Here is a 27538-nt window from a genome sequence, read left to right as displayed (position 1 = left end):
TCTTGTCCTCAAGACCCCGCCCTCAGGCACTCTGCCCAGGGATAGCCCCTCCATTGTAGGGCTCTGGCCGGAGTGCCTCCACATGTCCTCATGCTCAGTCCTGTTTTCTCCCTCTTCCTTTCATGCTTGGACTTGGAGATTGACGCTGTTCGGTTTCACCGGGGCTGTCTTCTGCGGCGTCCAATCCATATTACACGTGTTACAGCCTGACAGAAGGTTCTGAGCTTCGGATCTAGATCGTCCATTTCCGTTTTTACGGGTTCTTTCTAATCCACGCGTAAGTTCTTTCCTTCCTGTGCCCTACCGTTTTAGTCTTGGTTACTCAGAAGGCCTCTGGGGCAACTGCAGGCCAGGAAGTCCCCTTGCTCTGCAGCCTAATGAGAAAAGTAGGAGGGAGTTTTTCATGGAGTGAAATTGATTCAATTTAAGATCCTTTTGTCAGGAAGTATGGACTTTTTACCTCCGGTGTGAAAAATGTCTTTTATGGAAAGATGCCTTGGCTGTAAAAATAAGCTGTTGGTAACACCTTAGTGGTCCAATTTTACTTCTCTGTCTATCCAGAAATTCAAAGCACTTGGAAAGGCCAGGTCGACCCGGTTTTGAGCTCTGAGAGGCTTGCGCTGGCGTGGGCCCCAGCGGCCGGCTGTGGGCAGCACAGCTCCTCCTCGTTTACCTGTTCTGACTGCTGGCCTCTGGGCAGCCGTTGCAGAATCCAGTTTTGAGATTTTGAGAAGCTGTTTCCCTCAGCCCAAAGTCCTCATCCCGTTTTCCCTCTCCGGGTCAAATAGGCCTGCGGGATCTTTCTAGGCCTTGGTGTCAGGGGCGGCAAGCCCAGCCTCACAGACTGAGGGCCTACAGACACATGCGAGAAGCTGGAGTCCAAAAGCCCAGGCACTTCCCACGTGTAGTGAGAGAAGAAAGGCTTTTTCCGAAAACTCCAGAGCGGGTCAAGGGCCCTCGAGAGCATGGGCTGGGTCTGAAGTCAGCTGGATGATGTCCCCAAAGATGTCCATGTCCTAATATCATAACCTGGGTGTATATCACCTACCCGGCTACAGACACTTTCCAGGTGTGATCAAGTTAGGGACCTTGAGGCGGGGTGGGGGTGGGGTTAGCTTGGATTCAAGTGGGCTTAATGGCATCTCAAGGGTCCCTACAAGAGAGGTAGGGGGTCGGAGTCCGAGAGAGAAGGTGTGAGGACAGAAATAGAGGTCAGCCGGGAGAGAGGGCTCTGTGCTGCTGGCCTGGGGATGGAGGAAGGGGCCGTGAGCCGACGTGCGCATGCCCTCCTGAAGCTGGAAAAGACAAGAGAGGGGATTGTCCCTGAAGATTCCAGACAGAGCCAGCCCTGCAGCCTTCAGACTTCAGACGTGCAGAACGGTAAGGGAATAAATCTGTCTGTGGTTATCTGTTCGGCTCACGTAGGATGGTCGTGTCTCTGGCTGGGGGACCTAGGGGATGCCCTGTTTCCAGTGCACCCCCCTCTCCATCCAGGGGCACAGGTGCCTCCCAGACAGAGTGTGACCAGGGCGGGGCAGGCGGACAGCACACAAGGAGGCGGTCATGTGGGGGCTTGGGGAAGACACGGCGCTCCCTCCTTGCAGAGACGCTCACCCTGAATCTGGTCCCTCCCGGGGCTGCGCTGGCTGGGCACGGAGCCTCCGCTGCCGGCAAGTGGCATGGCTGATGGACACCCGCGGAGCTACGTGGGGTCTGGGTGGACATGGTGGCCTTGGCTATGCGGGAGCACCATGCACTCCCGAGGCTTGACATGAAGGAACTTGAGGGAGATTCCAGGGGCTGTCGAGTCTTCTCCCAAAGGGCTTTGGGCGGCAGCAGACCCGGGGAAGGAGGTGGGGACGTCTACCCAGCGTCAGCCCCTGGGTCTGGAAGTGTGGAGGGTGGGACCCAGCGCTGCCCTGGAGGGTCCGCATTCCAAGGGAGACCCAGTGTGAGGTAGCCAAGAGGGGCTAGACGCGTGGGTGGTGGTTCCAAGCCGCCAGGGTTCAGATGCCCGGTCTGCCGGTCCTCACAGCGGGGGCACAGGGCCGCGCTTGCAGGCACGGCCCCCCAGTCCTCAGCACTGCTCATCTGCTGGAGGGGAGCAGGGCTGCGGGGGAGGGCTGGAGGCATGGCCTCGGCCACAAAGATGTCCCTGGCGGAGCAGAAGCTTGATAACCCTGGGTACTGAGAAGGGAAACGGAAAAATGTCTCCCCAAATTGTTTCATTTTGTGCCCTGAGTTTCTTCTCTCTGTGTCAAATAGAGACCTGAGTCAGGCTCCGTCATACGCTCTGGATTATTGGCCGGGAGGGGAGCTAGGGAACAAAGGGATCACACATCGTGACAGAGGCGTCGATAAAGGCGTGTCTCAGCAGCAGAAGCGACGCCAGGGCGCTGACGCCTTGCTAGCTTAGCAGACAGGGGAGGATTCGCCGGGAGGGCCGCTTTGGTTCATTAGCGCGCCAGCCTGGGAGGGCCCGGAAAGGGGGACGCTGCATCCCTGCAGGCCGTGGCGGGTCCCCCCACCCACTCTCCCGAGGCAGCCGCCTGCCCCTCCCACTGACCAAAGGCTCCAACCCCCACCCACAGTACAGCATGGCCGTTGCCCCCTCCGTCAGAGGGGAGAGCAGGAACAAGTCGATTTGGGGCACACGTACGTGCACGTGTGCGGTCACGTGTGCGCACGCATACATGAGGTGTGTAAGTATAAATATCAATATATGATAGTGTACGTGTGTATACAATGTGTGCATATGATGCAATCACATAACCTAATCATGCGTAATACGTACGCGTGTACGATCATGTACGTGCATGTAAGATAACGCAATCGAGGGGGTGACATCCGTCAACTCTGTCCCTTCTATTGGTAAGAAACAGGTCACAGTTTCCACCCTCAATCACCGGGAGGGCATGACTGACCGGGGGTCCCCCTGCGGGTCCACCACATGGTGTGGCATGCACACGGGGACTTCTCAAACATCCGAGACAATTTGACTTGCAGCAAAATTGGGGACACCCTGATCCAAGGAACTTTGCTGTCACCGAATGACAGAAGCAGCTTGTGTCTTCTCCTCCAGGTCCTGCCCCGCCAGGCCCAGCTGCGGATGTGCTCATCAGGGACACTCATCAGATGTCCTGGGGGACGTGCCAGGAGCAGTTGGACACACTGGTTGGAAGTTTGCAAGGGAGGGCTGAATGACCTGATTATTTGGTAAATTATTTAAACAGCCATGTATCTATACTCTTGCGTTACGTTTTTTACGAAAGACATTTAAATCAAAAGTTATGAAGCAAAGGACACAAGCAAAAAAGTGAAAGAATAAGGTGAAAATGTAAGAGACTGACATTATGGTCTGCTGAACTAAAGATTCTGACCAAAAAGGTAGAGGGCGCCTGGGGGGCTCAGGCGGTTATATGTCCCACTTCAGCTCAGGTTATGATCTCATGGTTCATGAGTTCGAGCCCCGCGTCGGGTTCTGTGCTGACGGCTCAGAGCCTGGAGCCTGCTTCTCATTCTGTGTCTCCCTCTCTCTCTCTCAAAAATAAATAAACATTAAATAATAATAATAATAAATTTTTTTAAAAAAGATCTTTTCTCGAGGAAGAGATTGACACATTCGACCTCATCCACAGAGTCTAAACAAAGGGAGATAAAGCACAAAAGTGGGAAATGTGTTTCAAATGTAAATAATTGAGAATTGAACATTTTCTGGAATTCATAAAAAACCTTTAATCAAGAGACAACTAGAAAAAAACCACAGGACAGGACCCGGGGCCGGCAGGTCACCCACGAAGGGACAAAGGCCATCGGAAAAGCATCCACCTGCCCAGTTCCAGAAACCCTCAGACGGAAAGGACAACGAGAAGAGTTCTATGGGCCAGAGCACACACACGTACACACACACACACACACACACACACACGGAGGCCCGGCGGTGCTGGGGAGGCCAGAGGGGGACAGCCTGCCCCGCCTGGGGGGCCGCACGGGGCTCCTGGGAGGGAGGTGGGTGACTCCCCAGTTTCAGTCGCTGGTGGGCCGAGGCTCATGGGAGATATGCAGATGAGCCCAGGGCATCATGGGAAAGGGCCCTTTATACTCCCGGGTGCACTGCCTCCCCTCCTTTCTGGGGGGGCGGGGTGCCCGTAGGAGGGAGGTGCCAGGCAGGGTGAGAGCCCCTCGGGCCGAGGAGAGGGTCCAGGGGACACGGGCCCACGGGGTGGGGTGGGGTGAGAGGCTGAGGTGGCTGGGGGTGGTTCCCTGAGTTTCCATCAGGTTCCATCAGATTCTTTCAGCTCCTATCAGGTTCCCTCAGGTTCGTTCAGATTCTGTTAGTTTCCCTCAGCGTCCATCAGGATCCATCAGGTTCTGTCAGCTTCCGGCAGTTTCCCTCAGGTTCCCCCACGTTCCCTCAGCTTCCATCAGGATCCATCAGTTTCTGTCAGTTTCCCTCAGATCCCACCACTTTCCCTCAGGTTCTGTCAGGTTCTCTCAGCTTCCATCGGTTTCCATCGGTTTCCCTCAGCTTCCAGGCAGGTTCCCTCAGCATCTGGCAGTTTCCATCGGGTTCTGTCCGTTTCTCTTGGGCTTTCTCAGGTTCTTTCAGGTTTCCTCAGATCCCATCAGGTTTCCCCAGCTTCCAGAAGTTTCCCTCAGGTTCCCCCATGTTCCCTCAGCATCTGGCAGTTTCCATCAGGTTCTGTCTTAGGTTTTCTCAGATTCTGTCAAACCCCATCGGATTCTCTCAGCTTCTGTCAGGTTTCCTCAGATTCCATCAGGTTCTGTCAGGTTCTCTCATCTTCTTTCAAATCCCATTAGATTCTCTCAAATCTGTCAGATCCCCTCAGGTTCCCTCAGCTTCTAGCAGTTTCCCTCAGGTTCCCCAAAGTTCCCTCAGCTTCCCTCAGATCCCATCAGGATCCCTCGGGTTTTCTCAGATTCTGTCAGGTTCCCTCAGCTTCCGTAGGTTTCCCTCAGCTTCCGGGCAGGTGGCCTCAGCATCAGGCACTTTCCCTCGGGTCCCCCCATGTTCCCTCAGTTTCCCTCAGCTCCCACCAGGTGCTCTGGGTTTCATCAGCTTCTGGCAGTTTCCCTCGGGTCCCATCGGATCCCCTCGGTCTCCCTGAGGTCCTCTCAGGTGCTGCCGGGCAAGGCTGACCGGGTCGGGGGGCTGTGGGGGAGGGGCCTTGGGAGCAGCTGCACTGAGCCGGGCAGAGCTGAAAGGGCCAGGTCTCGACCCATCGGCCCCCTGCCCCGGCTCCCCCCGTGGCCCTCCCGCCGGCCTGCAAGGGGCACCCGGCCTCACTTGCTCTCTCTCCCTTTGCAGCTTCCCAGAGAATAGAGCCATCGCCCGAGCTGAAGAATTTTCCGGAAGTCCAACCTGCCCAACCTCCGCGGGTCTCTGGGGAACTGGGACCCAGCTCGCCCACCCCCACCCCTCCCCAAATACCTGCACAAGAAGCCCCTTTCTTTCTCTCCCCCTCCTGACCCTCGCCTTCCTCCTCCTCCTCCTCCTCCTCCTCCTCCCCCTCCCCCTCCTCCCGCCCCTCCCCCCCACCTGTGGGCCAGGCCACCTGAAGTGCCCGGCGCGTCCCACCCTCGCTGCCCACCCCGGTAGGAGGCAGGCAGCGTGGCCATGTGCCCCCCCCCCTCGGTCGGCGTGCGGTACGGGGCCGAGGGCGTGTCCTGCCTCCGCGCGTCCCGGATGTATCGGCTTCGACACGGCGACCAGCTGGGCATTTGCTTCGCTTGCTTCAAGGCTGCCTTCCTGGAGCTCAGAGACTCGCCGGAGTCGGAAGCCTGGGAGGAGGGAGACTGGGACCCTGAGCCGCTGGACCCCACCGGGGCGGGGCCTGAGCAGGGCTGGGGCCCGGGGCTGGGGCTGAGCTGGGGGCAGGGCCAGGGTCACCCCGCCCAGGAGGGGTCTGTGGAGTGGGGGTCGGAGGAGGAGGGCCCGGGCCACCACTTCGCGCCCACCGAGCTGGAGCCTCGGGACGCAGCACCCCGGGCCCTGGCCGTGAGGACGCGGACTGGCCCCAGAGCCTCCCCTGGAGGCTCGGGGGGCCCCCTCCTCCGCGGCAGGGGTTTCTCAGAGTGGACCTGCCCCCGGGGGAGCCCACGGTGTTGGAGCTGGGCACCACGCGGGCCGTGGACCCCGCCGAGGCCGAGGCCGAGGCCGAGGCCTGGTTAAGGGACCCGCAGCGCCTCTCCGTGGCGGGCTGCTGCGATGCCGTCTACCTCCGGAAGACGACGCCGGGGTGGGTCCCGCGGAAAGTCCTGGAAAGTCCTGGAAAGTGCTGCTGGAGCCCGATGAGGTGTGGGTGGTGGGACTCCAAGACGCGCCCCAGAAGCAGGACCTGCCCCGGTGGAAGCTGCGCGTTCTGGAGTCCTCTCCTCCGGGGCAGGACGAGGAGCTGGTCCCTGCGGACACAGCCCTGCCGAAGAGGGGACTCGCCATCCTCTCTTCTTCCCCCTGGGCCAAGGCGGGGGCGGGGGAGGCATCGCCCCCGGCCTCCTCCTCCCACGGGTGGGATCCCGGCACCACCGAGCCCGGGAGCAGCGGGCCCAGTGGGGGGAGCCTGGCTGCCGTGGGAGCCTCGGCCCTGGGGGAGCTGGCCCGCTTCCAGCCCTTCGGCCGAGGGCCCCACAACTGAGGGCCCGAGGCCCAAGTGGCCACCGTCGTCCTGGCTGCCCCCTCCCCACGACAGCCGGGGGAGCCACCGGCCAAGAATAGGGGGGCCGGTGCCTGGGGACGAAGAATGGGGAGCTGCGTCGGGACTGAGGATCGGGACCGTCTCTGCCTCCGTGGAAGGGACCCAAAAGCCCGTAAGCGGGAGAGAGGTTCTCCTCCGCCAAATGCCACGGAGCCGGGAGCGCGACGCCCTGGGCGACGCGCTTCGCGAACGGTCGCTGCCGCGCAGCTTGTGAAGTGGGGTGCAGGGTGCGCGTCTGGACCCCGGCCCCGCCCTTGGCCACACGCAGGGGTGTGTCGAGTGGGACACGTGCGCCCCGGAGCATGCGGAGGTGGGGGCGACAGGGATGTGTGCTTGCCTCCGCCCGGACGGTCTCTGGGGCTCCAGGAGACCCTGTCGCGGCAGTGGGGACGCTGGTGTGCGCTGGGAGAGGCCTGGTTTCGGATGTTGGCTATTCTGCGCGGTTTCACCGTTTAGTACCCATTTCTTTGTGTGTCGTTTGTTAACTAAAGTCAGAAGAGTTTTGCATCAAGCTCTTGTCCTGAGCTCTTCCTCAGAAAGCCCCTGTTTTTCGCCTTGTCGTCTCCTTCTCTGGGACAGATCAATCCTGGCCACACCACTTCTCTAGTCACAGGTGAAGTCTCCATCTTCCTCCTTAGTGACGATGGGAAGCCGGAGGGTGACCCCTCTGGGACTTCCTATTTTAACTCCTGAGAAGGATGCAGGACTGGGCCAGAGACTGTGTCTGAGCAAGAGTGGGAAGCCATGCCGGCAGTGTGTGGCCCCCACCCCCACCACTGCCAGACGCCCTAATAACCCAATAAGCATCCAGTCGAAATCCCAGGCATGGTTTATGGGACTTGGGACCTAACATACATCCCCCTCACATTCACACTAACACCAATGTCCGATGTGACATGGGCTCACGCCACACTGCCCTTTGGGTGTATAGAATGTCAGTAAATTGTGACGCTTCACATCGCGTGATGACCCTTCTGTGACTGGTGCTGGAAACCGTCAATCGCTAAACATTTAATGAGCACCTACAGTGCTCCGGGCATCGGGATATGTCAGCACACAAAACAGAGCTCCAAGGGGTGGGGCTTCACTCCAGGGACGGAGACGGATGAAGAAAGATGCGGCGATGGAGAAGGCTGTGAGGGAGGCGTGTCCGACCTGCCAAAGGAGGTGGGGCCTCCCGAAAGTAGACCGTGTCCATGGGACCAGTCTCCTACCGCAGTCACGTCCAGCCCACCCTCCTGGTCTTATTTGCTCGGCCCACCTGCTGAGATCCGGACCCATCGGTGGCCCCTGTCCTTGCAAAGGGCCAGGCAGCTGCAGGGTGGACGTGTCAGGTGTCAGCAGTGCTGTTGAGACCAGAGCCCCCGCAGACACTGTAATCACAGCCGGGGTCATAATGCACTTAGCGCCTGCCCTTCCGGAAAGGCCTTCCAATGTTGTTTGCTTATTTCAAAATAATGCATATTCATTGCCCACAATTTAGAACCCAGATAGGCAAATTCAAGGGGAATGAACATGATCAGTAGCCCAACCCACAGAGGGCGCTCGCTATCTGGCGGGTATTGTTCTATTCTGTTTTCTGGGGATATTCAGAATTTTTTGTTTAAAAGTTTCTTCTACAGTGTGGTGTCTGTGAGTTAGTGCCGAGTACGGGGAACAGGCGTGGGGCGGGCGGGAAGGGGAGGGCCCGGGCACTGACGCCCCTGTGGCCAGCACTGTCCTTAGTCCTTCTGGGGTGGGGTCTAGGTGAAGGGGGCCCTACCATCTCCCCTGGGCAGGCCCAGCGTCCCCTCTTTTCCCTCATGGCCATGTGTCCCCCCCTGCATCCAGAGCCCATGAGTTCTCCCAGAGGACTCGTCGGTGAGTGCAGGAAACAGTCCTGGAGCAAGAAAGGGCCGAATGCGCGCTGGGGTCGCAGGGCCCCTCCGCTGAAGACCCAGGGGTCTCGGTACCATATGCAAGTCCTTGTGGTGAGCTGAACACGTCTGCGAGTTTCCAGGCAGCTGGGGACCACGGCAGGGGCAGAGGCCACCCTGTGGAGGCAGCAGCAACCTCGCTTGGGGAAGGGTCTTGACACAGCTCCCAGCAGCCCGTGGGCAGGGCGGGGCTGGGGTGGTGTCTGCTGGGGACGGGCCTGAGCGGCAGGCCGGTCAGGAGGCTCAGACCTGGGAAACGCAGCCCCCAAGCCGGTGACCAGGGCGGGGTCTGTGGGGATCAGGACGCCCCTCATGCGCCTCAGCCAGAGGGAGGCCAGTTCCGGGCCCCACAGGCACATGGACAACCTGGGTTCGCCGAGCATCGTGTTTCTAGAATCTTCTGTACAGCAGACTGGGTTTGTTTCCTGGAGTGCAGCAACACTGGCTTTTCTCTTTCAGGCGGTAAGCGGCTGTGGTCTGTACATGTGAAAATGCCCATTGTCACCTCACCGGCCAGAGGCCGCGTCCTGCCCACAGAGATGCTGGTCTCAGACCACCTCCCCGCCGAGTTCGTCCTGAGGAACACCCGCCTCGGCACCTGGGGTGGGGGCGACCGCGGGTGCACCTCTTCTCTCGGGGGCGCCTGGAATACTCGATGCCGCGGAGGTGGGCAGGGGGCCGCGGGCTGAGTAGTTTTGTGAAAGGAAGAGAAAGATGTGCACTGCGGGGCCAGTGTGGGGACAGAAGAGGCTTGGACATTTTTGACACCCTCAGCTTTCTGCACCTGCGGGTGGCACAAACCTCAAGGTCATCACCTCCAAGCCCAGTGAGTCCCGGGGGTGCTGGGAGGGTCCCCCCACCTCCACTGGTCCCACAGCACTCCACCTGGTTTCTGTGCCAGCTCTTTCCAGAGACTTCTGGGTGCCTTTGGAACTGGGGCTGTAGGCTCCCCAGCTGGAAGATTCCGGCAGGCAGAGGCAGCAACACACGGCCAGCTCACGGTCGCTCTGCTCTGGGAGGGGTGGTTAGTACACGCATCGAGGATTAGGATTCCGGGTGAATCCGAGTGGTGTGGGACTGGCCTCCCCCAGCCTCTGGCCGACTGGCCTCCAGGAAGCCAGCCCATCACCGTCTGTCTTCTGTGCTGAACCAGTAACAATCTTTTTGATTACAGACAGTTTTAAATATTTACTTCAGTTCAATCCATTCGTGTTGAAGCAAGAGCAGGACCAGCCTGCAGAGAGCGTTGCTAGAAGGTTCCGACCCTCTCAGCTCCTCCTGGGGAGGACCCTGTGCACAGGTGGCCAACCCCCCTGCTCCCGGAGTCAAGGCCACCAAACCCATGTGGGAGGCCCTCAGGTCAATCCCTTGCGGCCACCGTGGACCCCGCAGCTGGACCTGCCAGGGGCATCATCAGGGGATACCGCCGGGCCCACAGAGGCAGGTGCACGTGACCTGCCCCAGTGACGTGGCCTGGGGATCCCAGGCAGCGCAGATTTCCCGGCCCTGGATGTGGCTGATTTACCGTGCCAATGGCTCCCCCTGGTGGTCATTTCAGGCTGGGTGGCTTTCCTGAACCAACTGCCTCCTGCAAAGGAGCGCCAGCCGCATGCTCCGGCCCAGGTCGGGCCCAGTACCCCGTGGCTCCAGGAAGAATCTGCGCCAACTGCCTGTCCTCTGAAACTTGCTGGAGCACTCGTCTCTGCAGTCTGTCCTGGCCTCTGTCCTTTGATCCGTGCAGTCAGGACAGTTTCCGTGGGGTCCCGACGGCTCTCGGGGCCCAAGGTGGGACAGGAGGCACATCTGGTCCGGCTCTGCCTCCTGCCCCAGTCCTTCCTCCCCCAGTCTGGCTCTGCCTCCTGCCCCAGTCCTGCCATGAGTGTGCACTTGTGAGCACGTGAGTGCACGCAGTTATGGGCAAGAACGTGTGGCGTGGGCGTGAGTGTGCACGGAGACCATACGCTTGTGAGTGTGCACGTGTTTGTGTGTAAAAGAGTGGGTGTGCAGTGTCTGAGGGTTGGAGCCGGTGCCTTGGTTTCTGGGTCCCCTCCCCCCAGGCCAAGTCTGGTGAATTGAAGTAAACAGAAGAGCCAACTAATGATCACAGGATCGTGGGTGGAGAGGGCCTGGCCTTAGAGACTGGGACACAGAGTTAGAGGGCTGAGACCCAGATGCTGGCAAAGGCCACCTTTGGGCGTGGGTGACACGGGACATTGACACCTTCAGCTCCTCCATGTTTTCCATGGCTTCTGAAATGAACTTGAAACTACCATGGGAACAGGCAACGGAACAGCCATAGTGTTCTCATCCTTTGCACAGTCCAAGCTGGGCCAAGCCCCGGAGAAGCACAGAAGATGGCCAACGTGGTGGCCCAGGGTGACACGGCCCCGACCCCTGAGCCGTCATGGACGTTGGCCAAGGCTACTCTTGTTTCACTCTTCCCGTGGCGACTGGGACTCTGGCCGATCAATAGCAGGTGACTGTCAGCGTGGGCTCCCGCAACACCCCCTGTGGTCCCGTGCGCAGGTGACGCTGCCTGCCCAGCCACCCGAGCTGGTCGTTGTCACAAAGCCTCAGGGATGGTCGAGCTCGTCCAGGGCTCACCCTGGATGACACCCAGGTACATTCAGACACACGTTCACCCCAAGACAGGCCAGTGCCCCCCACTCAAGGGTCGCAGGCCTCAGCCAGGCTACCTGCTGTGGTCCCCCAGCTGGCCCAGCCCCAGGGAACTGGACAGATGCAAGGTATCGTGTCAGAGCCCAGGGCCCTGCGTCCCCAGCCGAAGGTCGCCCTTGTCTGCGGAACCTCACACGCAGCTGTTTGGGCCTGAAGTTGACAAGCTCTGGGCTTCTCATTCAGAAAGCCGTGGTCTGTCCTGGCGAACTGGAGAGAGGCCCCGAGAAGTGGGTGGTGCTCACGTCACCATGAGAGGGTTTGACCCCAGGGTCATCAGGCACAGCTTAAAACACCGACTCCTTAACATCCAGGCCCTTCAGAAATGCCAGGTAATGTGGGAAAGTGACGCGCTGACCCTGCGGCCAGGGCAGGGCCTCCCGGGGAGGAGGTGATGTGCCACGTGACAGACGCCCCATGGGCCCTTGCGTAAAGCCGTAGCCTGTGTTCCCATTTGAAGAGCAGGACTCCAGAAGTCTGACCCTCAGCACCTTTGGGAGACCCGTGTCCCGTCCGTAGCAACTGCCGATCCTTGTGTTGTGGTGTGGGGGACCGCCAGACGGGTCTAGATGTCAGCCGGTTCTAACGGTTTTGTAATCAGGAAAACTCGCCAGAGAAATGCCGTTAACGCCAAATCCAAGCTGTGTGCGAATCGATGAAGCAACAGGGGAGGGCCAGGCGTGTGGAGGGGGAGCGGTGATGAAGTCACTCACTGACTGAAACCAGCTGGCCCGCAGCCTGGGCCCGGACCGTGCTTCCAAAGGGCGGCAGGGTGGATGGGGAAGAGGCCAGGGGTGGGGAGGGCGAGGGGCGGATTCAGGGTGGCTGTTCCACTCGGCTTTCGTGTTTGAGTTTGAACTTTTCCACAGCAGGAGCTCTGTCGGGGACACCAGCCTCTCTAAGACCTCTGCCTTGCCCCCCAGCTGCCCCAGGGCGAGGACGGTGTGGTCTCGGCCCCACCATCACAGGGAACCGCTCCGTGTCACCTGGAATCTCCCCGGCGGGCCTGGAGGACGTAGGTTGGATCCCGCGGACACGGGAGGGTGCGTGGCCGTGACTCCAGCCAGGGACAGAGGGATCGCCCTTCGCGCCACCTGGCGCCTGCACAGGGGATGGGAGCGTGGACCCTGCCGAAGGTCAAAGCCAAGGGCAGCTGCACACTCAGCCCGACAGGCTGTCTTTACCTGCACGGTCCTGGGGCGGTTAGTGCATCCGTGGTACTGCGCCATCACTCCTGTCTGGTTGCGGGCCCTTCGTCGCCCGAAGGGGACCCTGTGGCGTCGGGATCTCCCCCACCTGCTCCCCCTCGACCACGACTCTCCCTTCTTTCTCTGTGGATTTGCCTGTTCTGGGCATTTCATGGAACCCACCTGTGTGGCCTTTGTGGGCTCCGTTCACTCAGCACAAGGCCACGTGCTTCATCCACGCCGAAGCCTGTGTCAGTGTCACTCCTGTTTGGGGCGGACGACAGTCCATTGTGCGGACGACCACGTTGTTCATCCACGCGTCAGCTGGTACACATTTCGGTTTTCCACCTCTTGGTGGAATAATGAAGGAAGCCACCGCGAGCCTTCCTGTAGGTTTTGTTTGCGTGTCTGTTTCCGGTTTGCTCGGGTGTGTCCCCAGGGTGGGTCGTGGGTCACACACGTGGTGACCCCACGCGTCACCTTCAGAGGAGCCGCCGTGCCGCCGGCCTCAGCGGCCGCACCATCTCACATTCCCAGCAGCCTGCACGTTCGAGGCCTCCGCCCCCTGGCCTTTCCTCACCGAACGTTTCTTCCGCCTCCAGCAGAGCCTGGAGAAGAACGTGTGGGGGGAGGGGCCGAGGAGAAATCGGGGGTCAGGGACCCACGGGCCCCGGCGAAATGGACCAGCCAAGGCCAAGCAGTCTGCCGTGCGGTTTAGGGAGATGGAAGGGCGCCGGGGAGCAGGGCCACAGAACGGGCCCCGGCGGCGGTGACCGGAGCCCCGTCCACGCTGGCCTAAACACGCACACTTCAGAACGGTGGACGCTATCTTACAGCCACTTTCTTCCGTGAACAGGAAGGTGATGAGTGCGACGCGCTCCGTCACGTCCAGTGGCACCGAAGGCAGGTGTCTCCCGGAACCTTTGTGTCTCGGGTGCAGCGTGGACGCTCCGAGTCTCCCAGGCGCGCTGCCGATGACACACGGAGGGATCGGCCCAGAGTCCCGAGGACCCATCGTGGTTTAGGTGGAAGGTTTGCTTGGCGCCGCGCCTGGTTGACTATTAACTACTCAGTTCCGACTCAAGGCCGTGTTTCTGAATACAAGGAAGAACATTGACAGTTATTCACTTGTACGTAAGCTGGCTCGTAAGGTATATATTTTTTGAAGACTAGAACCGTGGGTTTGCTGCCGGACAATGTGCACCAGATGTGGGTTCAGGCGAGCAGGCTGAGGTGCCAGGGTGGTGGCCAGGGCGGCACGGGCCGGCCCCCGGGATCTCCAGTCGCTTGCGGAGGGGCCCTCACCCTGACTGCCCACGTCTCCGGCTCGTCCCTGGTGGGAGGCCTCGGGCCTCAGGACCTAGTACCCATCCCTCCAGCCACTGAGCCCCAGACATAAACCAGAAGCCCAGACCCCGGTTCCCACGGTGGGAATAGGACGGCGTGAGGAAACACGAAATCGGAAAGTCAGAGGGCGCTGTTCTGATGAAAGGAAAACAGTGTGACGTGTTTCTTTATTCTGAGAGAGAGCGGGAGCAGGGGAGGCAGAGAGAGAGGGAGAGAAAATCCCAAGCAGGCTCCGCACCCAGGGCAGAGCCCCACACGGGCTGGATCTCACGACCCTGGGATACTGACCAGAGCCGAAATCAGGAGTCAGACGCTCAACCGACTGAGACGCCCAGGCGCCCCGATGGCTAATTTAAAAAATAAAAGTTATTCTGACAATTTGTACACCTAAACCTGTCACAGAGTCTTATTTCCAGTTTAGCGCCGGGAAAGCAGCGATCGCCCGGGAGCTCCCGTGTGTGCACGCGGGGGTGTCCACGGTGAGCCCACGTTTGTGAATGTGCACGTGGGAGTGCACACGCGTGTGCGTGGGAGTGCACGGTGGGGCTGAGCGGGCGGTACCCCGGGGCCTCCGAGGGCCCGCGTGTGCCGTGCTCTCCAGGGTGCATGGCCTGGCTGGGCAGGCAGCCGCCTGCCTCCTTGGGACCAGCCGGCCATCGGCTCGGGCCGCCCCTCGCTCGCCAGCAGCAGGTCTGGACGAGGGTCTGAGGAGCGGCCCACCCCCGGCCCTCGCCGCCGTCTTCTCTGAGTCGGCGTCATCCTCGGTCAGCAGGCTTGTCCCCTGGTGATGCTCCCCCCCTTCCACGTCCCATCAGAGGACGGATGTGCCTCCCCAGGGGCCTCACATCCACCCCCACACTCCCTCCCCACACTCAGAGCGCACACTCGGGCACACCCACGCAGCCCAGGTGTGCAGAGGTCAGAGAGCTTCGCCCAGAACCAGACGTCACCGTGCCCGGCTGTGGTCCGAGGTCACCTCCAAGCCGCCAACTTTGCCTGAGAGGGGCCTGCGCCACGTCACAATCAGGCCTGGGGGCCGGGCAGCGGGGAAGCTCTGTGGGCCCCGGAGGGTCAAGCCCACCTTTTTGCTCTTCAGGCCTCTTGGCCGCTCCTGACGCTTTGCTCTTTCATATGAATTTTAGAAGCGGTTTTTCTAATCTTACGAAAAACTCTCTTAGGCATGGACTTGAATTTCACTATTTCAGGACACTGGGTATCTTTGGGGCCCACCTTCATGCAAGGGGTCTAGGAATGCGGTGGCCCAGAAGCATCCACTCGGGGAACGCGGATGCTGGGGCCCAGCTGGGCGGCTCTTCCCCGGCAAAGCTGCACCCTGAAGACTGATGTGGGCCGTGGCTCAAAGGAATGGCCCACGTGGCTGTTTGACCTCATGCCAATGAGACTTCACGGGGACAAACAGCTACAGGCTGACGTGGGAAAGCTAACCGTTCGGAACTTCGCCCGGTGCTGTCATTTGGACACATGACGCCGTGTGATAGGGCCCGTGACAGCCCCACGTGGCGAGAGCCCGGGGAGGGGACAGGCGGCAGCTCAAGGGAACGAGGTAGGTAAGGCACAGAACCGGAGCTGAGAGGGAGAGACGGGGGCACAGAGGGCATCAGGGGAGGAACTGGTGAAGCCAGTCTCAAGGTGCAAGGGGAAGGGGGGAGGACAAGCCTGTCACCACCCAGCACGCCCCTTGGGGGAGGCAGTGGGTTGCACTCACGGCCTGGAAACCCAGGAACAGGCGGCTGGGGGTGACAAAGGTGGGCACTCATGGCCCTAGCTGCAGAGGTCTCTCCGGGGGAACCAGGGACAGAGCTCACCCCTGCCTTTGTAAACACCGAGGGTGGGAGTGGACAGAGCGCATTTCTCTTTGATTTTATTTGTGTAAATTCAGGAAGTCTGAGAGGATCCGGAAGAATGTGATAAGAGAACTTGACCGTATTCTTTTCACTATCTGCCTACCCGGATGGCTGCATCTCTGGTCCAAGCCCCATTCTGAAAAGAATAAAAGTCTCTCCTTTGGCCCCTAAGTAACCTACGCAGATGGCCCAGGGCCCGTGAGGCCTCCAAAGGCCACGGGAAGATGGGCCGGGTCCCCCATCACGCCGGGACAGTCAGGAGGGACGGGTGTGACACAGGGAGGCAGGAGAAGTCGGTGGTCTTGGGAAGGGAAAGGCGTCCTTTCCTGAGGGGGGTTGTCAACCTGAAAAGTACAATAGCCACTCATTTTACCAGCGAAATGAGTTTATTCGAGAACAGCAGAGAATTGCCATCCGGGACTGCTGGCGAGTCTGGAGAGAGAGGGAAGGGCCGCTCTGTCAAGTCTCGGGAGGAAACGGGGAAGGGTTGTTTGTGGAGAAGAACAGGGCTGGCCGCGGGTGGGGGTCAGTGCGCCGCTGGCGGGGAGGGACGCTCCTCCTTTCCCTCGAAAGCAGAGATAGCATTCCTGTGCGGGATGTCCTTCCTCCCGCTCCTCGGCGACCAGGGAACTGCCCGGCCTGCAGGGCCTCCCCTGGCCACGGGGCCGGCTGAGCCGGGCGGTGGCACAATCCCCGGGAGGCGAGCTGCTGGAAGTCCAAGGTGAGGACCAGCAGCGTCCGGGGGCTCCAGCCGGCCAGCCCACGTGGGGACTGACGATTGGGAGCTGCCCGCAGGTCCCCAAAGCTGTCCCGGCAAAGATTAAGCAGCAGAAGAGAGAGCCTGTTAGGAGCATGAAGTGTCTGTCGGGATCTGGGCTGGAAGGAGGCAGCGTGCTCCCCGCACTCCGCGGTCCACGGGCCTGCCCTACCAGACAGGTGACCGCGACCCGGCGTCAGTGATGGGGCCTTGCGGCCGAGGCAGATGAGCCCACGTGTGGGCTGTCCACGGCAGCTGTGGGAGCCGCGGTAGAGAGCGTGCCATCACCGGACGGAGGGGCCTCGGTCAGCCCGGCCCCGAGTGAGGAGTGAGGTCCCCCTGCAGAGGCTGTGACTGTGTTTCCCTCCTCTGAGCAGAAGCCCCTGTCTCCAGCCGGTTTGTCTGGGGTACGAACACAGAACCCCACCCCGGCCATCACACGGAGGCCGGCCGCCGCCAGGATTCTGCCACTTGCCGGTTACGTCTGTCCTTTGGGTACACTTTTCCCAAGGCAGAGCACACTGGCAGCCAGTGGAGGCCACCACGGCCTTTGTCCCCCCGTGACGTGGGTCTGGCCAGTGCCAGCTGGCCCCCGGGCCCATCCCGAGCGTGCAGACTCAGACCTGCCAACAAGGGGCCACGTGCAAAGTGGGATCGCCTCCCCAGATGGCAGCCACCTGGAGGCCTGCCTGGGCCGGCAGGGGCCTCCCCCGACGACCTGGCCCCCGTCTCGGCCCTCGGCCTCACGCCCAACGCTTGCACCCTTGTGCAGAACAAGCACAGATGTTTCCAACCCCTTGTGATTTGAGGAGTGAGGGTCACAGACATCTCGACGGACAGACATCCCTCAGACCAGCCCTGAGCTCGCAGAAAGCCGGGTGCCGTTGGCAGCCGTGTGATGGGCCCACGGGACAGAGGGGACAGCAGGAAGCAGATGGCCGGGCTGACTCTGTCTGTGCTCTGGGCAGAACCGCTGGGGCTCGGCTCCCTCAGAAGCTGCGAGAGAAGGCCTGACTGCTAGTGGCGGGTCCTGGGTGAGGACAGGCCGTGCTCCACCCCATCACCCTCCCACGGTCCCGCCGGCCTCCCACAGGTGCCTCGGGGCTCGTGGGCTCCCCACTGGCCGGCCACCCTGTCCAACGCCCTCCCACTGCCCACCGCCAGCCTGGCTTCTGAGAAGGACCGACCTCCCCCCGACAGGTGCCTCCCCAGGACCCACGTCCCTCGCCTCGCATGCCAGCCAGGGGTGAGCAAGAGTGGAGATCCCCTCATTTGAGGCGACTCCTAGGCCCCTGGCCAGGCCCCTCCCTCAGGACCAAAGACCCACCGACCCACCCGCCCCTCTAGCCTCTGAATCTCACCAAGCCTGTCACCCAGGCCAGCGAGGTGTGGCGTCCAGCAGCAAAACGGGAACTAAGCGGCCGGCGCTCCCCAGGGGAGAGAAATGCGCGTTAAGTCTCTATCTCAGCGTAAGTGGAGACACGAGTTCCGATCAGCCTGCACACCACCCGAAAGGCACACGTTTTGACACTGGGGCTCAGTGTTGCAGGGACCCCCAAACGTTCTGCGAGGTTTGGCCTCTCGTTGCCTCGGACCGGACGCCCAGATGGCAGACTCGAAGGGGGCCCGTTGTGAACATAGTCAAGTGGATATGTTCAGTTTCCAAGCGTTGTCGATAGTAGTCTGTTAGAAGTATAGTGTAAAATCCAGGTAACCACGTAACGAAATGAATTTCCTTATGAATACACAGAGGATGTCTTATCTGGGTAAAAAACAGATCAGACAAATAAAAATCTGCTCTACACCATCTACAAGAAGCTCATTTAAACTGAGACACACATAGTTTGAAAAGATCAGACTGATCCAGAAAGCAGCCGTGTTGACCGCATCCAAACGGCTGAAAGCTGGCGGCAGGCCCGTCACCGCTCCGAGACCTGCTGGGGCCGCAGGGAGGGTCCCTGAGCTCTGCCCCCAAGGACCCACATGGTGGGGGCCACTGCTCACACCCCCACCCATCAAGGCCCGAGATTCTGCAACAAACGGCAACGCGCCAAATTCTGGGGCCGGTTTGTTTTATAAAGAGGACCTGATTCCGAATTCTCCAGAAAACATGCACGCCACTGTCCATGGAGAAACGAAAGCAAAACTAAGTAAGAACATGGGGGCGGGGGGTTTCGGGAAGCACATGTTCCATAGTAATCAGAAAAATGTGCCGCTCGGTGGGGAAAGCAAGGCGTTTCTACAAGAAAAGAGGGAAGCAGTAATCACATGATTTAGATGAAGAAAAGAGAAAAAAACTGCTAATGTGTTGCTGACTGGGGGAGCCACCTCTGATTACTATCGTGTTATTTTATTGGCGCTTACGAACAACACTATACCTGGCAGGGCGCCTGGGTGGCTCCGTGGGTTGAGCGTCCGACTCTCGATTCCGGCTCAGGTCACGATCTCACGGTTCACGGGAACAAGCATTTTGTCAGGCTCTGCACTCACGGCACAGAGCCTGCTTGGGACTCTCTCTCTCGCCCCCTCTATCTCCCTCCCCTGTTGACGTGCTCTCTCTCTCTCCAAGTAAATAAACATGAAAAAAACTATCGCTGGCATATACTAATTCACTGTCCTAACTTACCGTAATTTACTGTGCTAACCTACTGATCCCAATGCCAATGGCTGTGCTGACATTTCATGAGCAGCTATTTGTGAAACAATTGCCGTGTCCGGCCCAGGTCGGGAGCTCATCAGTCAAAAGAGAAGATGGAGTCTCTCGCGTCCAGAAATTTCACACAGTCCCTCACCTCCCCCTGGATCAGCAGCCGCCTCCAGACGGGGAGAGGGGGCTGCAGCGGCGGAGGGGGGGGGGGGGGCGCACGTGTGCCTCCCCCATATGGGAAAAGGGCTGAAAATCTGATCTCCCATTAGCGGTACTGACCGAGCACCTACTGTGTACAGAATGGTTAGCAGCATTCACTGAGCACCTACTGTGTGCAGAACAGTACACAGTACTGTGGAAGGGCAGGAACATGGTCAGAACAGAACACCCTTGGTTGTTGGCCCCTTGCTGAAGGCAACATGCAGGCTGGCAGCTGCCCCCCTGCCCCGCACCCCAACTTCCCTGCGCCGTGCCCCAACCCCCTTGCTTGTGCCCCACACCCTGCAGCACGCACCCCACAGACCCCTGTCCCGCACCCCAATCCCCCTGCCCTGTGCCCCACACTGCCCTGCCCCGCACCCCCCCTCCCCCCCCCCCCCGCATGCCACACCCATGCCCCTGGCAATGACAAGCCTAGAGTGATGTTCTCCCTCAGGTTTCTACAGCCCACCTGCTCTGTCAGCTCTGCCCTCCAGTTGTGGGCCTCCCTGCCTCCGGGCAGCCCATCCCAGGTCTCAGGCTCCAGGATGTGGGGACCACCCCAGGGGCCGGGGCTGAACCTGCCCCCATTCAGGGCTCTTTGGCCTCCTGCCCCAGGCCCTCTGCTCACAGCCCTTCCCCCAGGGTCCCTTCTGGCCCTCTGGCCTTGGGGGGCATTCCCCACTCTGGACAAAGATCTCATCAGTCTCCAGCCCAGTGGCCTCAGGCCTGTTTGGTCCAACCCTGGGCCAGCAAGGGGAGGCAGGAAGTCAAATGCGGAATGGACCGCCTGAGAAGCCAGTTGTGGGTCGGTGAGGGGGTTGAAGGGACTGTGGGGAAGGGCCAAGAGGTGTCCCTTTGTTCTGGAAATGTCCTGGAGCTGAGGTTCCATCACATTGGGCCAAGGTGGCTGAGTCCTTCTGGCCCCTCTGTGGCGTCCACCCCCACTTAAGGGCTGAGTGAGCCTCTGAGGGGAGGGTGCCAAGCCCCTCGGCTGAGCCACTCAGAGGAGGCCCCCGTGGCCGGGCAGAGTCCAGGAGTGCCTTGGAGCCAATTCTAGGAATTGGGGGCAGGGAGCCAAAGGGAGAAGACGGGGTATAGGTCTGGGGCACTCGGCCCAACTCAGGGGCCGGCGGCAGGCTTGGAAATCCCCGCACGATCTAATCCCACAGGATGGTCCCGCCCGACAACCCGGGTTGGGGTTGGGGTTAAGGCTAGTCTCCCGGGGGGGGGGGGGGGCCCTGCTCCACCCTCCACAAGCCTGCCCCACCCCGCCTTCCACAAGCCAAGCAAACAACTGAGCTGGGGAGGATCCGGGCTGTTGGAACAGGGCAGTGAGAGGAAACAACAAATTCTGAGGACATCAGAAGGGACGTTACACTGCCAAAGAGGCCGCAGTCTTGCAGGGTGAGGGTTCTGAGGGGTAAGTCTGATCGCCCCTCTCCAAAGTGCCTGCACCCTGGCCGGGCCGGCTGAGGGCTCTCCCGGGGTCTGGCAGCAGGATTCAGTCCAGTGCCCCCATCCCCCTGCCAGGGCGAGGGGGGAGGCCAGGCTGGCTCAGGGACGGGCCACCCTGGGCCAGACTCACCCTCCTGCCTTCCCCAGGGGCCTGCACCTGCCCCCTGCAGTCCCCCAACCCACTTGTCACACCGGGAGTGACGGGCGAGTGCTCACTCCTGCCTGCGCAGCTGGGCCCAGATGCCCACGCTTAGCTCAGAGGGACCGGAACAAGAGGCATCTCGCTATTTGGGGACCAGCTGGAGGCCGAGCAGGGGGCAGTAGCTGGACAGGCTATGGAACCGCGGTCCTTTGTGCCCTGAGAACAGCAGGGTTGACTGGATCTTCCCACAGCGGGGGGAGGCCACAGAGTGGGGGGGGGGGTGTGGAACGGGGGGTGGGGGGTCCTTGCAGGGCATCTGATGGTCAGAGCCGCTGGCGGGCATCTCACAAAATGGCCCGGGAACTCACTCAGGGCACAGGGAAGACAGAGCCCACCAACCCTGTTGCCTCCACCCTTGGCGAGGAGTCACTACACCCGTAAGCACTAGAAGGTTCCCCCTAGGGGCAGTAACACAGGTGATCTGGGGCTTTTTTACGCTTGGTAAACGTTCTACAACAAACACCTCGTCGTCACTAGGGGGAAAGGGAGTTTTAATTCTTAAAATCACTGAGGGTGGCAGGCCCACGCTGGCGAGCCTGCCCTTCTCCTCCGGGAACAGGCACAGCCTCCACCCTGACTCTGTTCCGGCTGGGTCCTTCCCCGGGGGAAAGGGCGTGGGCATTAAGGATCTCGTCCCTGGTCCAGCAGACTGCGGCCCAGCGGCCGCTGGAGGGGGTGCCTGTGATAGGCCGGCTGTGGGGCCCTGCAGGGTCTCCCGTCCAGACCCGTGGCCGCTGATGGGGTCCCCAAACACCCGCAGCCCTCGTTCCACGTGCCGCCGTGGGCCGTGGCAGCATCTGAGGGGCTCGCGGGAGGGCCGCGGGAGGAGGAGTCTCTGGGCACTGTCGCCAAACAGACGTGTGAGGCGGCGGCGGCCTGCGGTGTGCGCACGCATTCCCAAATCAGCAACACTAATACTTCTAAATGTAGTAAGAAATGTGAACCACTTCTACAAATTATGTAATGCTGTGGAGAAAATAAAGGAGCACTGAGATAAAGAGAAAAGTGTATCTTGGTCTTCACTCCGAAGGATCAATACTTAAAATGTGATTCTTTCCGGGGTCGCCTGGGTGGCTCACTGCTTGAACATTGACCCTTGATTTCAGCTCAGGTTCGGGAGATCCAACCCCACGTTGGGCTCTGTGCTGACAGCATGGAGCCTGCTTGGGATTCTCTCTCCCTCTCTCTCTGCCCCTCCCGCCCCCAAATAAATAAACTTTTTTTTATAACCTCAATCAGAACCCGTGAGGTCATTTTTTTAAGTTTACTTATTTTGAGAGAGACTGGGGGAGGGGCAGAGAGAGCACGCGAGCACAAGTGGGGTGGCCTGTCACCACCCAGGCGCCCCAATAAGCAAACTTTTTAAAAAATGTAAATCTAAAATGAAGCTACAAGAACAATAAAATCCCATGCTCAGGACAAAAATAACCAGAAGTGTCAGGAACAGATTCCGGAAGGACAACGTGCTGAGTCGTGGATTCCACTAGAAGCAGAAAGAGGTGAGTCAAGAATTTACAATTAGGCACACCTGGGGAGCTCAGTCCGTTACGCATCCAGCTTTGGCTCAGGTCATGATCTCACGGTTGGTGAGTTGGAGCCCCGCATGGGGCTCTCTGCTGTCAGTGCTGAGCCCACTTTGGATCCTCTCTGCCCCTCCTGCTCACATGCGTGTGCACGCATGCACGCTCTCCCTTTCTCTCTGTCTCTCAAAAATAAACATTAAAAAAAATTTACAATTAGTCTTGGGGCGCCTGGGTGGCTCAGTCGGTGAAGCATCCGACTTCGGCTCAGGTCATGATCTCACAGTTCGTGAGTTTGAGCCCCGCGTCGGGCTCTGGGCTGACAGCTCAGAGCCTGGAGCCTGCTTCACATTCTGTGTGTCCCTCTCTCTCTGCCCCTTCCCTGCTCATGCTCTGTCTCTCTCTGTCTCAAAAATAAATAAACATTAAAAAAAAATTTACACTTAGTCTTACATTTTATTTTTAAAAATTTTTTAAAGTTTATTTATTTTTGAGAGACAGACAGACAGAGCATGAGCAGGGGAGGGGCAGAGACAGAGGGAGAAAGGGAATCCCAAGCAGGCTCCAAGCTGTCAGCGCCCAGGGCCCCGTGCAGGGCTCGAACCCACGATCCATGAGTTCATGACCTGAGCCGAAACCAAGAGTCGGATGCTTAACCGACTGAGCCACCCAGGCGCCCCATGGTCTTACATCTTAAAACTTTTAAATTTTCTAAAAAAGATACATTAGAATTGGATTAAATTATACCAAGGAGAACAAGAAAACAACAAAGAAGCAAGCAACAATCTCAGGTAAGGAAAAAAGAAAGGGCTGGTGCAAAGAGCCGCGGCGCTGGGAGAGAGAGCAGCCGGGCACGCTGGCGGAGAGGCAGCGCGGATACAAGTGGGGACTCCGTCTGCGTCCAAGAGACGCGTCTAAAGCTTGTGGACACGCAGTGGCTGAAAGGAAAAGTCCGGAAAAGACCAGGGATGTTCTAACCAAAGAGAGTCGGTGTCGCTGCACTGATATCAGACAAAACAGACTCTGAAGTAAATCGATGATCAGGGTGAAAAGGGTCGCCAATGAAGGGCTCAACTTACCAGGAAGAATATCAAGTTAAGATCTGAAGGCATCTAATAATATGGCTTCCCAACGTACGACTCAAGATTGCTAGACCTACAGGGAAATGGACAGGCCCCGTCACAGGGAGGGACTCCAGCCCACCCCTCTCAACGACGGGCAGCTCAAGCCGGTCCAAATCGGCAAGCACCTAAGAGGTGACGCTTCCCCACTGACCGCCTTGGCACGAGGGGCACTGTCAGGGAATCCACATGCGTCTCGAGGACACACGAGGCGTTCACGGCCATCGACCAGTGGAGCCTGCACCAAACCGCAACGAGGTTCAAGGAGGGATGAGCCCCGAGAGTGGAGACGGAAGCTGGAGCGAGGTCGCCAGCTGGGAGCAGACAGAGCCAGCCCAGCGAGAGTCTCAGAGCAAGCCGTGGCAGCGTGCTCGGCTAGGTAGGAAACCAGAACTGAAACCAGAAATTCCAGGAACCCGAAGGAAGTGAAACCACACACACCCCGTAACGCAGCAGAAGCATGATTCAGAGACACGGGGGGTCGGGGCAGGGAAGGAGAAAGGGGAGAAGGAAGGGGCCGAGCGCCCTTCTCAGGCGGGATCCCAGGATTGTACAGAACTGGGAAGCAGACACACATCGGATACGTGTGAGTGTCTGTACACACAGAAGGCCTCCAGGCAGCGAGGAGGACGTGTCCGTGAGCATCACCTCCGGGGGACAAAGCAGGAGTCGCCACGAGATACACCGGCTCCCGCCATCGCACATCTGAGCGGTTTTGTGAGGCTTCTGTACGACTTCCAGAACAAACTCACTGATTTTCTTTTTTTTTTTTTTTTTTTTTTAATTTTTTTTTCAACGTTTATTCATTTTTGGGACAGAGAGAGACAGAGCATGAACGGGGGAGGGGCAGAGAGAGAGGGAGACAGAATCGGAAACAGGCTCCAGGCTCTGAGCCATCAGCCCAGAGCCTGATGCGGGGCTCGAACTCACGGACCGCGAGATCGTGACCTGGCTGAAGTCGGACGCCTAACCGACTGCGCCACCCAGGCGCCCCTAAACTCACTGATTTTCAAGATACATGCGTGTGTCACCATGGTGCACGTTTACGTCAGACTCCCCATCGCATGGGGACAAGAGACTGTCAGCCCCCAGCTGACGCTCGGGCCCCTCATGGAGTGGAACCCTCCTCCCCTCCCCTCCTCACAGTCCCATGCCCCAGGGACTTGTTGGCCACAAGCCCCCGCCCAGGAGCCTCTGCTGAGCCCAGGGACCCGGGGGGCGGGCTGGATGTGAGGGGAGGGAAGGGTGGCTTGGGAGGTGGCCTCGGGACAAGCCCTGCCTCCAGGCCGGGGGGCAGTGCATGGGAGGCGGTGGGGCGGGCACAGAGGAGGGGACAGGAGGAGTTTAGGTCCCAGGTGCTTTACCGGCCTTTGGGGGGGTGCTGGAGCCTGTGGCCTCTGAACCCCTCCACGGAGGGGTGCATGTTACCCTGACCTTCGTGCGGTCTTCCTGCGCCGATGCCCAGCTCTGAGCCCTCCCACCCACCAGGCAGAGTCCCTCCTTTGGAGCGCGTGCCCGCCCCAGGTGTGAGCTCACAGGACAGGGACCGGCCGCAGGCCGGATCCGCACACGGGCAGGGAGCCGCCGGGCGCGGGCGAGGGGCCAGCGACCGCCGCTGGGTCTGTATTGACTGGAGCCGGGCGCCGGCCGGCCAGCCTTGGAAAGCTGGTGCGGCGTCCACGGGCCAAAGTCCAAGACAGAACAGAGTCCCCTCGAGTGGAAGGGCAAGCTAACACCTGCGCCGCTTGACATCACGGCAACCCTCACACGTGCCTCCTTGTTCCCGTTTTCCAAGAGTTAAGGGGAGACGTTTACCACAGTGAGTTTTATAACCACCGAAGCCATTTGTACGTGAGAAATGAGTAGGCCCTGCTTCCAAAGCTTGTCTGTGGGGCTCCGCTTGTCTGTGGGCATGGCTCACACAGGCCCCGGCTGTGTGTCCCCGGCACTGCCAGACCCTCAGGGGACAGACCCGGGAGGAGGGCCTCCTTCTGCTCAAGGGCTAATAAAGGGTGGCCGCTGCTCCCGCTCACTGCCCTTTTTTTAAAAGTGTTTACTTATTTTCTTTTTTTATCATTTTTTTTAATGTTTATTCATTTTTGAGAGACAGAGGGAGACAGAGCATGAGCGGGGAAGGGGCAGAGAGAGAGGGAGACGCAGAATCCGAAGCAGTCTCCAGGCTATGAGCTGTCAGCACAGAGCCCGACATGGGGCTCGAACTCACAAACCGCAAGATCATGACCTGAGCTGAAGTCGGAAGCTTAACCGACTGAGCCACCCAGGCACCCCATCTTTGTTCTTTTTTTATGGCTGAATAATATTCCATTGTGGATACACCACACTTTTATCCAGTCATCAGCTGATGGACATTTGGATTTTTTACCTCTTGGCTGGTATGAATAATGCTGCTATGAACATTTGTGTGCAGGTTTTCTTTTTAATTTAATTTTTTTTATGTTTATTTGTGATAGAGAGATAGAGAGCGAGCAGGGGAGGGGCAGAAAGAGAGGGAGACACAGAATGGGAAGCAGGCTCCAGGCTCCGAGCTGTCAGCACAGAGCCCGACGCGGGGCTCGAACCCACAAACTGTGAGATCATGACCCGAGCTGCAGTGGGACGCTCAACCACTGAGCTGCCCGGTGCCCCTGCCCCTGCTCGCTCCTACCCCTGCCCCTGCCTGCAACCCCAGCCCCGAAGGACCAACTTGCATTTGAGCCAACTTGCAGGCTTAACGAGCTCCTGGGGATTCTCAGCGAACACAGGTGCCTGTGCGTGTGCGTGTGTGCATGTGCGCCCAGGTGAGGACTCGTGGGGTCCCTGATCCGTGCAGGGGATGGACCCACCAGCTCCAAGGAGCGGTGACCAGACTTGAGCTTGAGCGCAGAGAACTTCAGGATTCGCTTTCCTGGAACTTCAGGATTCGCTTTCCTGGAAGAGGCTTCCTGCCAGTTTCCTGTTTTCTTTAGAATGACGGGCTAGTGAAGTGCTTTCTAATAAAGGTAGAATAAATGACCACCAAGCAGGTCGTAAACACTTTCTGTGAACTTGCGGCAGTTCCCGGCTCCACAGTGACTTCCCCTAATTAGGTGTTTCTTTCCCTTTCTAGGCCCTGGGTGTGGATCCTGGAGCCCCATTGGGGCAGCCTCCTCCCCACCCCCGCCGGCTCCGCCCTCACCCTCAGCGGCCGGGGCCAGGCAGACTCTCCTCTGGGTGCGCACAGGAGCGGCTGCCTACGCAGGGAGCCGGGGTGCAGGTAAGGGCTCGGAGAGCCGGGGCCGAGGACGCGGGGTGCACTTCCGCGGTGGAGGGTACAGGATATGTGTTGGGATGGACACACTGGGGGATGGGGATCCGGGAGCGCGGGGCGCCGGGACCCTCACCCACAGACAGGTGGCCCCGAGCGTCCCGCCAGGGTCTGTGGGCCAGGCGGCCGGGGGCAAAGGGTGCGGCACAGGGGGAGAGAGGAGGGGGGCTACAGGTCACCGTGGGACCGCCTCCCTGCGGGGCACCCCGAGGCTCAGCTTTTGAGGGGGCAGGGAGTCCGGTCGCGGGTGTCCACTGACTCGGGACAGAACATCCTCCTCCCCCTGCCCCATTCACGCCCAGGCCCGGCAGGGCGGCACTCGTGCTCCCCCAGACTCACACTTACACGTGTGTGCACTCACGCTCATGGACTCACGCGCCCATGATACCCACACACGTTCGCACACGCAGCAGTAAAACAGAAAAGAGCCACCGCCTAAGACCTCCTTGCCCAAGAGGCGATGTTGTGCCCCAGAAGCCCAGAGCTGAGCCTGTTCCCCGGGGTGAGTTTCTAGCGGTCCCTCTGCAAGCCCACCCCCCGCACCCCCTGCTGGTTAATAACCTGCAGCTGAAAACCACTTTCCAGACCTGTGGCTAGAGGACCCAGAGCCCCTGAGAGGCCCTC

General features: G+C 59.6%; 1 protein-coding gene and 1 pseudogene across 1 annotated transcript in view; both read left to right on the top strand.

Moving 5' to 3' along the window:
- Positions 1-3790: 3790 nt before the first annotated feature.
- Positions 3791-7227, top strand: LOC123604174 (annotated as a pseudogene).
- Positions 7228-9123: 1896 nt separating this feature from the next.
- The window catches only part of SECTM1 (secreted and transmembrane 1), a 38307-nt gene continuing 19892 nt past the window's right edge, over positions 9124-27538 (top strand). Inside the window, exons 1-6 of the mRNA XM_045487251.1 lie at positions 9124-9298; positions 12232-12323; positions 13098-13264; positions 14444-14606; positions 21679-21850; positions 26717-26863. Of these exons, the coding sequence (XP_045343207.1) occupies positions 9124-9298; positions 12232-12323; positions 13098-13264; positions 14444-14606; positions 21679-21850; positions 26717-26863 (916 nt within the window). The remainder of the gene's footprint in view (positions 9299-12231; positions 12324-13097; positions 13265-14443; positions 14607-21678; positions 21851-26716; positions 26864-27538) is intronic.

Source organism: Leopardus geoffroyi, chromosome E1, assembly GCF_018350155.1.
Source record: "Leopardus geoffroyi isolate Oge1 chromosome E1, O.geoffroyi_Oge1_pat1.0, whole genome shotgun sequence".
NCBI lineage: Eukaryota > Metazoa > Chordata > Mammalia > Carnivora > Felidae > Leopardus > Leopardus geoffroyi.
Note: the sequence above shows the minus strand (reverse complement) of the source record. Positions and strands in the feature narration are given on the sequence as shown.